At 43.6% G+C, this 14023-nt stretch overlaps 1 protein-coding gene across 1 annotated transcript; it reads right to left on the minus strand.

The window, feature by feature from the left end:
- Positions 1-987: 987 nt before the first annotated feature.
- On the minus strand, positions 988-6760 carry LOC118387987 (lysosomal membrane ascorbate-dependent ferrireductase CYB561A3-like). Its single transcript, XM_035776847.2, has 6 exons — positions 6522-6760; positions 5946-6141; positions 3836-4044; positions 3449-3603; positions 2922-3084; positions 988-2377 (listed from the first exon to the last, which is right to left on the minus strand). The coding sequence occupies exons 2-6, from the start codon at positions 6133-6135 to the stop codon at positions 2354-2356; spliced, it is 741 nt and encodes a 246-aa protein (XP_035632740.1). The 5' UTR covers positions 6136-6141; positions 6522-6760; the 3' UTR covers positions 988-2353.
- Positions 6761-14023: the final 7263 nt, after the last annotated feature.

The raw sequence follows: 14023 nt of genomic DNA on the forward strand, positions 1-14023 counted from the left end.
GTGGTGTAGGTGTCCTGGAGGGCAGGTAGTTTGCCCCCGGTGATGCGTTGTGCAGACCTCACTACCGTCTGGAGAGCCTTACGGTTGTGGGCGGAGCAGTTGCCGTACCAGGCGGTGATACAGCCCGACAGGATGCTCTCGATGGTGCATCTGTAGAAGTTTGTGAGTGCTTTTGGTGACAAGCCGAATTTCTTCAGTCTTCTGAGGTTGAAGAGGCGCTGCTGCGCCTTCTTCACAACGCTGTCTGTGTGTGTGGACCAATTCAGTTTGTCCGTGATGTGTACGCCGAGGAACTTAAAACTGTAAAACTTACTACCCTCTCCACTACTGTTCCATCGATGTGGATAGGGGGGTGCTCCCTCTGCTGTTTCCTGAAGTCCACAATCATCTCCTTTGTTTTGTTGACGTTGAGTGTGATGTTATTTTCCTGACACCACACTCCGAGGGCCCTCACCTCCTCCCTGTAGGCCGTCTTGTCATTGTTGGTAATCAAGCCTAACACTCTAGTGTCGTCCGCAAACTTGATGATTGAGTTGGAGGCGTGCAAGGCCACGCAGTCATGGGTGAACAGGGAGTCCAGGAGAGGGCTCAGAACGCATTCTTGTGGGGCCCCAGTGTTGAGGATCAGCAGGGTGGAGATGTTGTTACCTACCCTCACCACCTGGGGGCGGCCCGTCAGGAAGTCCAGTACCCAGTTGCACAGGGCGGGGTCGAGACCCAGGGTCTCGAGCTTGATGACGAGTTTGTAGGGTACTATGGTGTTAAATGCTGAGCTGTAGTCGATGAACATCATTCTAAAGAGGGGTTCCTGCAGATGACGGATTGCCCATATGCAGGAAAGCCTCAAATTGCAGGCCGCAATTACACCCTTCTTGATTATCCTTTCAAAGGTACAACAGGACTTAACACAGTGGCATGTATAATGGCCTCAAAGATATGAATAAAAAACTATGGACAAAAATGATTTGCTAGGTTTGAGGAGGATATGGCAACTTTAATAAACATTTCACAAAACACGACCAATTTTCATTGCAAAGAGAGTATAGTGTTTTTAGTACATTATTATGATACAGTTTTAACAAGGGGAGCAGTATCAGGCATGATTAAATCAGCCTCTTAGGGCAGTATCCTGAATATCCGGATGACTGACGTGCCCAAAGTAAACTGCCTGTTACTCAGGCCCAGAAGCTAGGCCGGTAGCATTTATAGCATTGGATAGAAAACACTCTGACGTTTCCAAAATGGTTAAAATAATGTCTGTGAGTATAACAGAACCCTAGAGAAGTTAAGCTTTTAAATGATGTAAGACTGGTATGTTGGTATGTTCATGAATGTTTTATATTACAATTTTGTCATTTGAATTTGGCACGCTCCAACTTCAACGGATGTTGTCCATTTTGATCCCGCTAGCAGCATCCGAGCCCTAAAAGAGCTTTTAAGAATGGACTATGCAGTTGTACAGCCTAATAATTGTATGGTATAGGGCCTATAGATCATTTCCTACATGAATATGTCACTTTGATTAGTCTTGCCTTCCAGGTCACCTACTTAGTCATTTTGGAAATATATATTATTTTCTGGAACGACTACATGTACCCATCTCATTGTTATTTGTCACACCCTGATGTTTCACCTGTCTTTGTGATTGTCTCCACCCCCCTCCTGGTGTCGCCCATCTTCCCCATTATCCCCTGTGTATTTGTACCGGTGTTGACTATTCTGCCTGCCCTGAGCCTGCCTCCCGTCCTGTGCCTTTACCCCACCTATCTGGATAACCGACCTCTGCCTGCCTTTTGCCTGCCCCTGTTCGATTAATAAACTGTTGTTACTTTGACGTTGTCTGCATCTGGGTCTTACCTGACATGTGATAGTTATTACATTATTAGAGACACACAAATTGCTTTTGCACCCACCATGCGTCATGTCAGCAATGGTCATATGAGGTGAAATGTGTATATTTTGGGATGTGAGCACTCTTTTTTTTACCTGACAAAAATGTGTTTTGGATCAAAAGGTTGTCAATAAAGTGGTGAATTATTGTTCTATACTAGTATTCTTTATTAGCCCAACACCTATGTTTTTAAGGATGTGTGTATGACCACAAACTTTTCTATAGGGCTTATACCACACAATAAGGCTTCAATGCACATAGTCTCCCTTATACTATAGACGGTATAGAGTAAAAACATTGCATGTCAGTCATCATGTCATTATGTCACGTGTAACTACTACCACAGCTGATGTTCTGAGACACAGGAGGGAACATCAGAGTGTTCTTTGTCTCCAATTGATCCATTATCCAAAAATAGAAAAGGGCAGGGAGAAGAAGAGAACACCAAGGTCTTCTACTTCTTCAGTTGTCCTCCGGAAGCAATGACTGGAGTAAAAGCATAAAAATGACAACTATAATTCCAAGCACAGTAGGCTACAGCCAATAAAAAAAGCATCAGGGCCGGTATTCATAAAGCATCTCAGAGTAGGAGTGATGATCTAGGGTCGGTGAACATAATGAATAAGATTACATGGATAGGAAACCAACATTTGCAAGCATTTAGCTCAGTCTCAAAAGCAAAGCCAAGGGTCTACTAAGCTCAGTCTCAATTACAAAAGCCAGCTAGGTCTGTTTGTGTCCTTTGGAAATTGACTGAATTTTGCCATGAACTGCACAAATCCTTTGTCATTGCAACAATAGGTGCATTTCAGATTCACATTTTCTGTGCAGGTCTGTAGAGATGATAGAATCAGTCATTATATCATGTTGATGTGGTTCCTATAGATAATAAATACTTGTCCAGGTATTGTAAAGGTATGATAATCTGCACAGACCTGCTTAGAAAATATGTATCTGAAACACACCTGGCTATCCCAGAAACAGGCTGTCACTCAGTCTAGGATATTACTGCAGACAGCAAAATACTCACTCTAGAGCTCTCCTCCCCTGGTTCCAGCCTATTCCACCTCTGGTTGGACAGGATTCCAAGGACCACCAATCCAAAGGCCACGATTAGGACACCCAGGAAGTTAGCAAACAAGGCCTCTGCAGGATGTGAGGAATAGGCTGCGGTGCTGTTGCTGTTGCCGTTGCTGAATAGAGAGATAAACCCTCAAATGAATGACATCTTTCATGGAGTCACTGAAGTTAAAGGGAAAGGCTAACCTGAGAACCAATCTGTTTCTGTGGCCAACTCTTTTGTCAATGTCAAGAGTTTTGGGGCACCAAGGCTAAGGAAATACTACAATGAAATTGCTTTTATGCTCTTATAAGTTGTCAAACCATTTTGTTCTGTAAAATGTAAAGTTCTTTAATTTATCCACAACTGTGAATATTTCATGTAGCCTAAAGCTTTTCAATGTCACATAGGCCTTTATACAGAAAATCATTGTGTAGATTGTTGGACCAATGTAGTTAGTTGTTATTGGTGGAGGATCAGCGTTTCTAGTCACTCACAGAGAAAGGAGCAGTTTTTCGTTGATGCCAGAGAGACAGGAGGCCAGGCTGAGGATAAAGATGGCCATGCCCATACAGGCGTGAACTGGTTTCAGGAGCTTACGGAACCCGAGGGGAGAGCAGGGAGACAGGAAACCAACCAGGCCAAGGAGCCACTGACCAATGAGAAGGGAAGGAAAAGGGTTGAGCAAGATGGGTTGCGTCAAATGAGCTTGAGGTAGAAAAGCTGCCCAATGTGCAATTTGAACCTTGAGCACAGGTACATTAATGTTTTTTTTATTAGGGTCTGTACATGAAAAAGTTACTAAGAGCCCAGAGTTTTCCCTGGTCAGTTCACATGGGTCAGGGAAAAAAACCTGGTCCCTGCCCAAAGTCTCCCCCTCCTACCTGGGCAGTGAACAGGACTACGGTGCAGATGCCCACCCAGCTGTGGAGGGAATACAGGTTGGGGATGTGGTAGCCTGTGTGGAAGTCAAACACAGCACACAGCCCAAGGATGGACAGGATCAGGGAGGACAGCAGCAGAGCAGCGTGCACCAGCTTCCAGTGCTGCTTCCTCTGACTCCAGGTAAAGGGGATGCGGTATAGGATAGCCGCTACAGACAACACACATACACAGACACAGACACACACACACACACACACACACACACACACACACACACACACACACACACACACACACACACACACACACACACACACACACACACACACACACACACACACACACACACACACACACACACACACACACAGAAAGAGGGAATACTTTTAGATCAGCCTTTCCCAGATGGTGGGATGTATTATCTCCGCTCTGTGTTTGTCTCTTCTGGGTGCACTAGCCTGTCCTACCACATGTAACATGACCCCTCCCACATGTTATTCCATACAGTTTATAACCACTTAGTATTTATAACCACTCCAAGACCTATATGGATACTTACAATAATGTACTGGTACACAGTCACATCATTGAGGAACGCTATAGTGCAAGGTCAGTTGAAGGTCACTAATAAAGTAAATACAGCAAGACTGATTGGGAGTGGGGGGACTTGGGAAGAGTATAGTGTATTAATTGTTTAATGTATACTAAGTGACATGGGGATGTAGGGAGACTGAAGATTGGAAGATTGCCATGGCACAAATGGTGCCTTCAGAAAGTATTCACACCCCTTGACTTATTCCACAAAAAACTGTGTTACAACATGAATTCAAAATTGATTATATTTTGATTTTGTGTCACTGACCTACACACAATAACCCATACTGTCAAAGTGAAATTAAATTTCTAGAATGTTTGGAAATTACTGTAATACAAAACGAAAAGCTGAAATGTCTTGAGTCAATAAGTATTCAAGCCCATTTGATATGGCAAGCCTAATTAGGTAGTAGGATGGATGAGTGGGCGTATGACGCGAACATCAATCAATCCAGTGATTGTGAGTTTAAATCTCATCACGGACAACTGTAGCAATTTAGCTATTTAGCAACTTTTCAACTAGTTACTACTTTTTTAGCTACTTTGAAACGACTTAGTATGTTAGCTAACCCTTTCCCTAACCCTAACTTTGACCCTTTTAGCTAACCCTTCCCCTAACCTTAACCTTAACCTTAACCCTTCCCCTAACCCTGACCTTAACCCTTTAACCTAACTCCTAACCTTAACCCTAACCCCTAGCTTAGTTAACGCTAGCCAGCGAGCATACTAAATGGAGTGTTGGAATTATATACAGAATAATACGAAATGCTCTGAGACCAGATTGACAGGTTGGTCAAAGCGCTCCTGTTGGAAGTATTTCGTTTTTTTGGTGTAGTTTAAAAAGCCTTTATTATCTTGGCTTTGTGATAGACCTTGTGGAGATGATACCTGACCTGGATCCAAATAGAAGGCCAGGTCTATTTATTTTCTTTCAAATACTTTAGACGCGTTTGATTTAGCTTGACACAATGGAAACAGTGGAATCAAGTACACACGTAAGAAATTGAAGGAAACCAAATTCAAACAAGTTTTTAGACAGATCCCTCAAAGGAGAAAAAAAATTACAACTTTTCCAAACGGAGGATTGTTTTTGTCATGCCTGCTCCCGCTCCCCCTCTCTGGTGCTCGAGGGCGCCAGGCGGCCCATCATCACACACCTGTCAACATCGTTATGCGCATCAGCGCTTCATTGGACTCCATCACTTTATTGATTGCCCCTCTATATCTGTCTATTACTCAGTTTGATCCCAGTGTCAGCATTAATGTCGTTATGTTCCCCCCCCTCCAGACGCTGTCCGTGTTCGGTTTCATGTCTGGTATTTATTAAATATTCTCCCAGCGTCTGTCCTCACAGTTTTCTAATTTACAATCTGCCCTGCTATAATTTACATAATTTCTTGCTTTTGTCCACACAGTATGAAGCAATCTGAGATGTTCCATGAAATGAAAATATGAAATACTGGTGATTGAATTAAATGTATTATGGTCATTATCATAATCATTATTGTGACCCACCGTTCCCATACAGAACTACCAGGCCAGTCACCATGAGCACGGGATGCCAGTTGAACTGCAGAAAGGACGCATCCCAGGCAAAGCCACCACGCCACTCGATGTTCCAGTAACTGACAAACACCACACACAGCAGTCCCAGGCACAGGCACAGCACATAGTTCCCATAGAACAACACTGTGGAGGAGATCATGTCTGTCTATGTGTGTGTTTGTGTTTGTGTTTGTGTTTGTGTTTGTGTTTGTGTTTGTGGTGGGGTTGTGTGTGTGTGTGTGTGTGTGTGTGTGTGTGTGTGTGTGTGTGTGTGTGTGTGTGTGTGTGTGTGTGTGTGTGTGTGTGTGTAAGAGAGTCAGTGAGAGAGAGAGAGAGAGAGAGAGAGACAGAGCGAGAGAGAGAGAGAGAGGGATGGATGGATAACGATTACCATTAACTTTATCTTGAAAAAGCAAAGATTATGTATAAGTACATAATAAGTAAGCATGGCATAACAGCTTAAACAGCATAAAACATGGTTAAAGGTTAATTACATTATATACATTTTATTTAGTAGTACTATTGAGGGAAAGTATCATCACTTACCTACTTTGATGAAATTGTTCTTTGCCCTTGTTTTTGTTCTTTTCCCTCCTTCTCTGTTCTCACAAATGTTTTATCAGCCAGTCCCCAGTGTTACAGAGAAACACAAATTAAAGCTCCCTCCTCGTTTGTCATCCAGTGCAGGAACATTCCCCTAAAATCTGTGTCTGAGATCCTTACTAATTAAGATTGAGTTAGACGGTCTTTTCCCTCCCCTAACTCCTGGAGATCTTCACTTTGTAAGTGCTTCCTCTTTCCTAAAAAGCTATTTGTGGGTCAAGGAAAACAAAAGTTGGATGTCATTGAAAAACATTTTTCATAATATGTTTTCTGCCAAGTCATTGAAGATCGAAGGGGCAGCATCACAAAGGCGTCTGTGTGAATGAGTTAAACCATGTTATCTGAATTGCCACAGAGCTGGACCATGGAGGAGGTTAGACAGAGGAGCGCGTAACTCTCTGATCTGAGCTGGAACAGATGACCATAGAAGGAACATAAGGCCTATCACACAGGGGTAACAGGACACACTTTAACTGGGAGACAAAATAGAGACATGCAAAACATTCTTTCACTACCCAATAATGAAGAGCACAGTGCTCATACACTGAAGAATTCCCCAAGAGCATGAAGTTATCTAACAGTTTTATTTGAAGGATACAGAAGAATACAGGTTTTTCAGAAGCTGTCAATGATACCAAAGTCCCTAAAGAAGTGGCATAGTTTTAGTTACATTTCACTGAAAGATGAGTCAACATTCAGATGTTCATGTACAAATGTGAATTGTCATGTTTGTGAGGTGTTTTGCGATGTGTTCTGTGTTGGTATGACAGCTTGTTAAGATGTGAACAGGGCTCCGGGCAGCCGAGCGGAAATGGAGGAAAACTCGCCTCCCTGCGGACCTGGCATCCTTTCGCTCCCTCCTCTCTACATTTTCCTCCTCTGTCTCTGCTGCTAAAGCCACTTTCTACCACTCTAAATTCCAAGCATCTGCCTCTAACCCTAGGAAGCTCTTTGCCACCTTCTCCTCCCTCCTGAATCCTCCTCCCCCTCCCCCCCCCCTCCTCCCTCTCTGCAGATGACTTCGTCAACCATTTTGAAAAGAAGGTCGACGACATCCGATCCTCGTTTGCTAAGTCAAACGACACCGCTGGTTCTGCTCACACTGCCCTACCCGGTGCTCTGACCTCTTTCTCCCCTCTCTCTCCAGATGAAATCTCGCGTCTTGTGACGGCCGGCCGCCCAACAACCTGCCCGCTCGACCCTATCCCCTCCTCTCTTCTCCAGACTATTTCCGGAGACCTTCTCCCTTACCTCACCTCGCTCATCAACTCATCCCTGACCGCTGGCTACGTCCCTTCCGTCTTCAAGAGAGCGAGAGTTGCACCCCTTCTGAAAAAACCTACACTCGATCCCTCCGATGTCAACAACTACAGACCAGTATCCCTTCTTTCTTTTCTCTCCAAAACTCTTGAACGTGCCGTCCTTGGCCAGCTCTCCCGCTATCTCTCTCAGAATGACCTTCTTGATCCAAATCAGTCAGGTTTCAAGACTAGTCATTCAACTGAGACTGCTCTTCTCTGTATCACGGAGGCGCTCCGCACTGCTAAAGCTAACTCTCTCTCCTCTGCTCTCATCCTTCTAGACCTATCGGCTGCCTTCGATACTGTGAACCATCAGATCCTCCTCTCCACCCTCTCCGAGTTGGGCATCTCCGGCGCGGCCCACGCTTGGATTGCGTCCTACCTGACAGGTCGCTCCTACCAGGTGGCGTGGCGAGAATCTGTCTCCTCTCCACGCGCTCTCACCACTGGTGTCCCCAGGGCTCTGTTCTAGGCCCTCTCCTATTCTCGCTATACACCAAGTCACTTGGCTCTGTCATAACCTCACATGGTCTCTCCTATCATTGCTATGCAGACGACACACAATTAATCTTCTCCTTTCCTCCTTCTGATGACCAGGTGGTGAATCGCATCTCTGCATGTCTGGCAGACATATCAGTGTGGATGACGGATCACCACCTCAAGCTGAACCTCGGCAAGACGGAGCTGCTCTTCCTCCCGGGGAAGGACTGCCCGTTCCATGATCTCGCCATCACGGTTGACAACTCCATTGTGTCCTCCTCCCAGAGCGCTAAGAACCTTGGCGTGATCCTGGACAACACCCTGTCGTTCTCAACTAACATCAAGGCGGTGGCCCGTTCCTGTAGGTTCATGCTCTACAACATCCGCAGAGTACGACACTGCCTCACACAGGAAGCGGCGCAGGTCCTAATCCAGGCACTTGTCATCTCCCGTCTGGATTACTGCAACTCGCTGTTGGCTGGGCTCCCTGCCTGTGCCATTAAACCCCTACAACTCATCCAGAACGCCGCAGCCCGTCTGGTGTTCAACCTTCCCAAGTTCTCTCACGTCACCCCGCTCCTCCGCTCTCTCCACTGGCTTCCAGTTGAAGCTCGCATCCGCTACAAGACCATGGTGCTTGCTTACGGAGCTGTGAGGGGAACGGCACCTCAGTACCTCCAGGCTCTGATCAGGCCCTACACCCAAACAAGGGCACTGCGTTCATCCACCTCTGGCCTGCTCGCCTCCCTACCACTGAGGAAGTACAGTTCCCGCTCAGCCCAGTCAAAACTGTTCGCTGCTCTGGCTCCCCAATGGTGGGACACACTCCCTCACGACGCCAGGACAGCGGAGTCAATCACCACCTTCCGGAGACACCTGAAACCCCACCTCTTTAAGGAATACCTAGGATAGGATAAAGTAATCCTTCTCACCCCCCCCCCCTTAAAAGATTTAGATGCACTATTGTAAAGTGGCTGTTCCACTGGATGTCATAAGGTGAATGCACCAATTTGTAAGTCGCTCTGGATAAGAGCGTCTGCTAAATGACTTAAATGTAAATGTAAATGTGTGAGAAGTGTAAAAAAAAAAACATATTTGAAAAGCCTTCTTTTTCAATGGCATGTTTGTTCAAATGAACAGATTCAAAATCAGGGAAACAACCTTAATGAATGCCTGACAATGGCCAATGTCGGAACTGGTCTTCTAATGATATTAACCAAAGACTACAGTTTCAATGGGATCAATCATAGCTATAGCTATACATCATATAAGATGAAAGACACAGGAGAGGACAAAGCCATGCACGGAACAATCTGTCTGGAACATATGTTTTCATCGTTCTCGTCCTCCACAAAGACGGAGATAAATTTGTTCTCCACCCAAGGCAGCTCTTGACTCTGCAAGGCCAGCACACGGACACACTGCACGTCTTTCCTGAAGTTGAACTTCTTGCCACCGGGCTGCAGCTGCAGCTTGGTCACTGTGTCACTGCTGCCAGCGGCAGCATTGGAGACAATGAAGGCATCGATCTCTAGCTTGGCATTGGACAGGAAAGCACGGATGTTCATCTTGCTCTGGTTGTTGAGGTGGCTGGCAGTGTTGGTGTTCCCCATTCTGCGACTGTTGGTCAGCTGTAGAGAGGAGTGATAGGAGCAGTTAGAGTAGGCCAGGGGTGTGTTCAATTTTCAACTTTATATCCTCATGACATGTTAAATGTCAACAGATGCTGTCGTTACACCCACTCAAATGGCCTGTTACCTTAACGGTAGTGGAATCCTCAAAAGTGACTGACCCTCAGCTGACTTGATGTGGACCGTTGGACAATAATTCACTGACTAGCACAGGAAAGATTCAACCATGGGTCACACTTTCCCTGTGTCTGATGAGAGGAACAGTGAGATGAATTGAAAGTAATTTCTTCCTCTCCTCTTCTCCAGGGGAAGGACTCCCTCCCTCCCGGTCGAGATAAAGGGAGGCCTGTCCTCCATCTGAGAGTTAAATGGTCTCCCACTGAGTCAATCCTCACCTCTCCTTTCCTTACTTGTCATTATCCTTAGATTTGTACAATTCGTTGCTCTGTCCTCTTCTCACCTTTGAAAGGACAAAATGGGAGCATGATGACATTTGATGTTGACAGGAAATGTCAAAATAGAGAATGTAAGATGCTCTTTTGTTGAGGTCTTATTAGAGAATGTTATTGTAACGTACGTTGTCCTCGTCTGAGGAGGAGTAGGAGAGATCGGACCAATATGCAGCGTGGTACGTGTCCATGTTCATATTTATTAAACAGAGAACACTAAACAAAATAACACCGGCGAATGAAACGAAACAGTTCTGTAAGGTGACATACAATAAACAGAAAACAACTACCCACAAATCAAGTGGGGAAAAACAGGCTACCTAAATATGGATCTCAATCAGAGACAACGATTGACAGCGGCCTCTGATTGAGAACCATACCAGGCCAAACACAAAACCCAAACTAGAACAACACATAGAATGCCCACCCCAACTCACGCCCTGACCAACCTAAACAAGAAACATAACAAAGGAACTAAGGTCAGGACGTGACAGTTATTTTGACGTCATCATGTCCTTCAATCATCTGGAACTGGACAATATCAGATATCTGTCATCTAATCTGTGCCATCTTTTTATTTAGATTGTTTTCATCAATCTTTGCAAACCTCAGGTCACCTTCTTTGAACTTTTGGAAAAAAAAAGAATATATACATTCACTAAATTTATGCTAAGATACCTTCACCATATTTACCATATTTATCAATGATTTAAGCTGTTGTAACTTCTTACCCTGCTAACATCTTTTCTGTGTTATTTCAGGGATATCACACTTACCTTGATCTGTAGTAGTTTGAAGTGTGAGAGTTGCTGAGTTGTTGAAACGCTGAAGAACACTTATGTAGGGATGATGCTGGTCAGACACTGAGGCTATCATTCTGACTTGGTCCAAAGTCCTCTGATGGTATGCAAATATCATCACACCAATGACACAACACTTATTAACTAAAGTAAGAAAAATGCACACCTGATATGGTCAAGTGCTGGCTATTAACAATTTCCTTAACATGTACAGGGCCCAGTAAAAAATCAAGTCAAAACCCAACAACTTTTACCTAGAAAAATAAACTATTTTTTTACAAAAATGCATAATGCATAAAAGCGTAATAATAGTCAATAGACAAAAAACACATGCATTCTGGACCACTCTCAATTCATTGTCAGTCTATGTAAATAAATGTCAGCCATAAAATAAATAAACGTAAAGGTTCTGTCATCATCTACCCAGACTGCCCTCTTATTGTCCCTCGATGGCAGATCCAGTCCTGAGCGGTGAAATGACGTGGAGCCAGTGTGTGTTTGAACACTGTTCCAGGACAGCCATCTCTTTCTGCTGCTGACACACTCACTCCACTTACCTTTCACTCTCCTCTCCTTCCACTCCATCATACCACCTATCCTACCATAGCTCAGCCCAGATATTCACTTAGAGAAAATCAAGTTGTCAAGATACTGTATATAACTTTAAAAACGAACTGAAATACAGCCGGTATGATGCTGCGTTTTGTAAGGTTATTACGCAAAATGCATTATTATACCAGCTGTATTTCTGTATTTTGAAAGATATATATCTTGAAAACTTGATGACATGCAAAACATTTTTGGAGTATATCAACAATGGACTGATGAAACAAATACCAAAATATCATTTTGGGGGGAAATTTTCCTTTAATGAGACATTTTCAATGTATTCCTAAAGATCCTAATGAGTCTTGGAAATACTCTTTCTAACTGTATCTTTTCAAAGTTGGACTTTGTTAAGGTGTAATGAAGCTTGGGCAGAGTGATATACTGGTAGATGTGATAATGCATGGCCTTCTCTCACCATCAACGCAAAATAATATTTGCATTTTATTCTACCCTGTGCAGTGCCTCGTCACAGCTTATTTTATCCCATTGAAGTGCAGTAGCTTCATTGGGAGCTCAGGCCCATCGCAGGCACTCATTGAGACTGTCATTGTCTCAAACATTCATTCTATCTAGACCTCTTTCATTTTGGGTGGTTGAAGGAATTATGCCTCACTTAGAGATGCACGTAACTTCTGATGCACAAAAGTTTGTCCTGCTTACTGTAGACTGATACATTTTGATAACTTCCCAAGAGAACTTCAGCATCATTCCTCAACCAAAAGGTTTTCGGAACAGGAGCTTCACAATAAGGCATAAAAGGCTTTCCATTGTCTATTGGCAGCTAAAAGTGAAGGTTGCTTTTTCTAAGGATTCATTAGAGATCCTCTACCTCTACTACGAGCTAACCAATAACTGAACTCGAAACATCCAGGCCTTTACAAATTCAGATTCACATAAGCTTTGTAAGCATTAATGAAAAAGCTACTGTTGTTAAAGTGAAGTGAGATACTGACATCAACAATAACAGTAATAATAATAATAAATAATAATAATGATAATAATAGTGATGTGGTCCCATCTGTTTTGCACTTATTGGGACTATCATTTGTTTTTCAACAGGACATTGACCAAAAACACACCTCCAGGCTGTGTACGGGCTATTTGACCAAGGAGAGTGATGGAGTGCTGCATCAGATGACCTGGCCTCCACAATCACCCGACCTCAACCCAACTGAGATGGTTTGGGATGAGTGGGACCGCAAGGAAGAGCAGCCAACAAGTGCTCAGCGTATGTGGGAACTCCTTCAAGACTGTTGGAAAAGCATTCCTCATGAAGAGGTTTGAGAGATTGCAAAGAGTGTGCAAAGCTTTCATCAAGGCAAAGGGTGGCTACTTTGAAGAATCTAAAATTAAATGAGTAAAAATATACTTAGTGTAAAGAAATCCATACTCTATAGTTTTACTAAAAGTCTATTCATACTCTATAGTTTCACTGAAAGTCTATCCATACTCTATAGCTTTGTTATATAGGGAGTTTCTCAATATGCATTTTACCATGCTCACACTCTCATGCTCCAAGTGCATTCTCAGAGGACTTTCTCTTGAGTACCTTCTTGTGAGGACGAGACTTTGCAGAACGCATTAAACATTACACCTGAGATGCACTTGCACTACTCCTACTGTAGTACCTCACGCTGCATCTCCCCATTCACTGAACCTTCTTCCAGCCAGGACAATGGCAACAATAGAGACAAATGTCTTACTTAATAAATGACAAATGTTTTACTTAATAATTATCAACTAGATATTTGTGAATCGTTGTAATCTAGCTAGACACCTAGCTAATTAAACAGGCAAAAATGGCATTAAACCAATGTTATCCAATGTAGATATACATTCTTCATTGGAAGCTAGCTAATAATTCTTCATGGCTATTTGGCTAGCTAACAGTAGTAGCTAGCCAGTTAGCTCTATTGACTTACCATGGGCTTGTTACCTACGCACACTACAGTGGGTATTGTAGGCAGGTAACCATGCCAAAATGAACACAGAATGTATTTATTAATGTATCAAGATAAAATATTGTAGTCAGGCAACATATGAGATGTGAATAGGCAATATTTCATTCCCGAAGGAGTGTATTTTCCTCGCTTCAGCTCAAGTAATGGCCGCCGTTGATTTCAAGAAAATGTGGTTGCGTCATATTTATTTTCATAATTACCGTTGAAGCTTGCG

This window comes from Oncorhynchus keta, chromosome 9 (genome assembly GCF_023373465.1).
Source record: "Oncorhynchus keta strain PuntledgeMale-10-30-2019 chromosome 9, Oket_V2, whole genome shotgun sequence".
Lineage (NCBI taxonomy): Eukaryota > Metazoa > Chordata > Actinopteri > Salmoniformes > Salmonidae > Oncorhynchus > Oncorhynchus keta.

Bases quoted from the DNA above. Each gene is read 5' to 3' on its own strand.
- LOC118387987 (XM_035776847.2), bottom strand. From the start codon at position 6,135: ATGATCTCCTCCACAGTGTTGTTCTATGGGAACTATGTGCTGTGCCTG. The intron at 3,604-3,835 runs GTAGGAGGGGGA...CTCATTGGTCAG, and splicing joins TAGTCCTGTTCACTGCCCAG to TGGCTCCTTGGCCTGGTTGG. The intron at 3,085-3,448 runs GTGAGTGACTAG...CTCTCTATTCAG, and splicing joins GAAAAACTGCTCCTTTCTCT to CAACGGCAACAGCAACAGCA.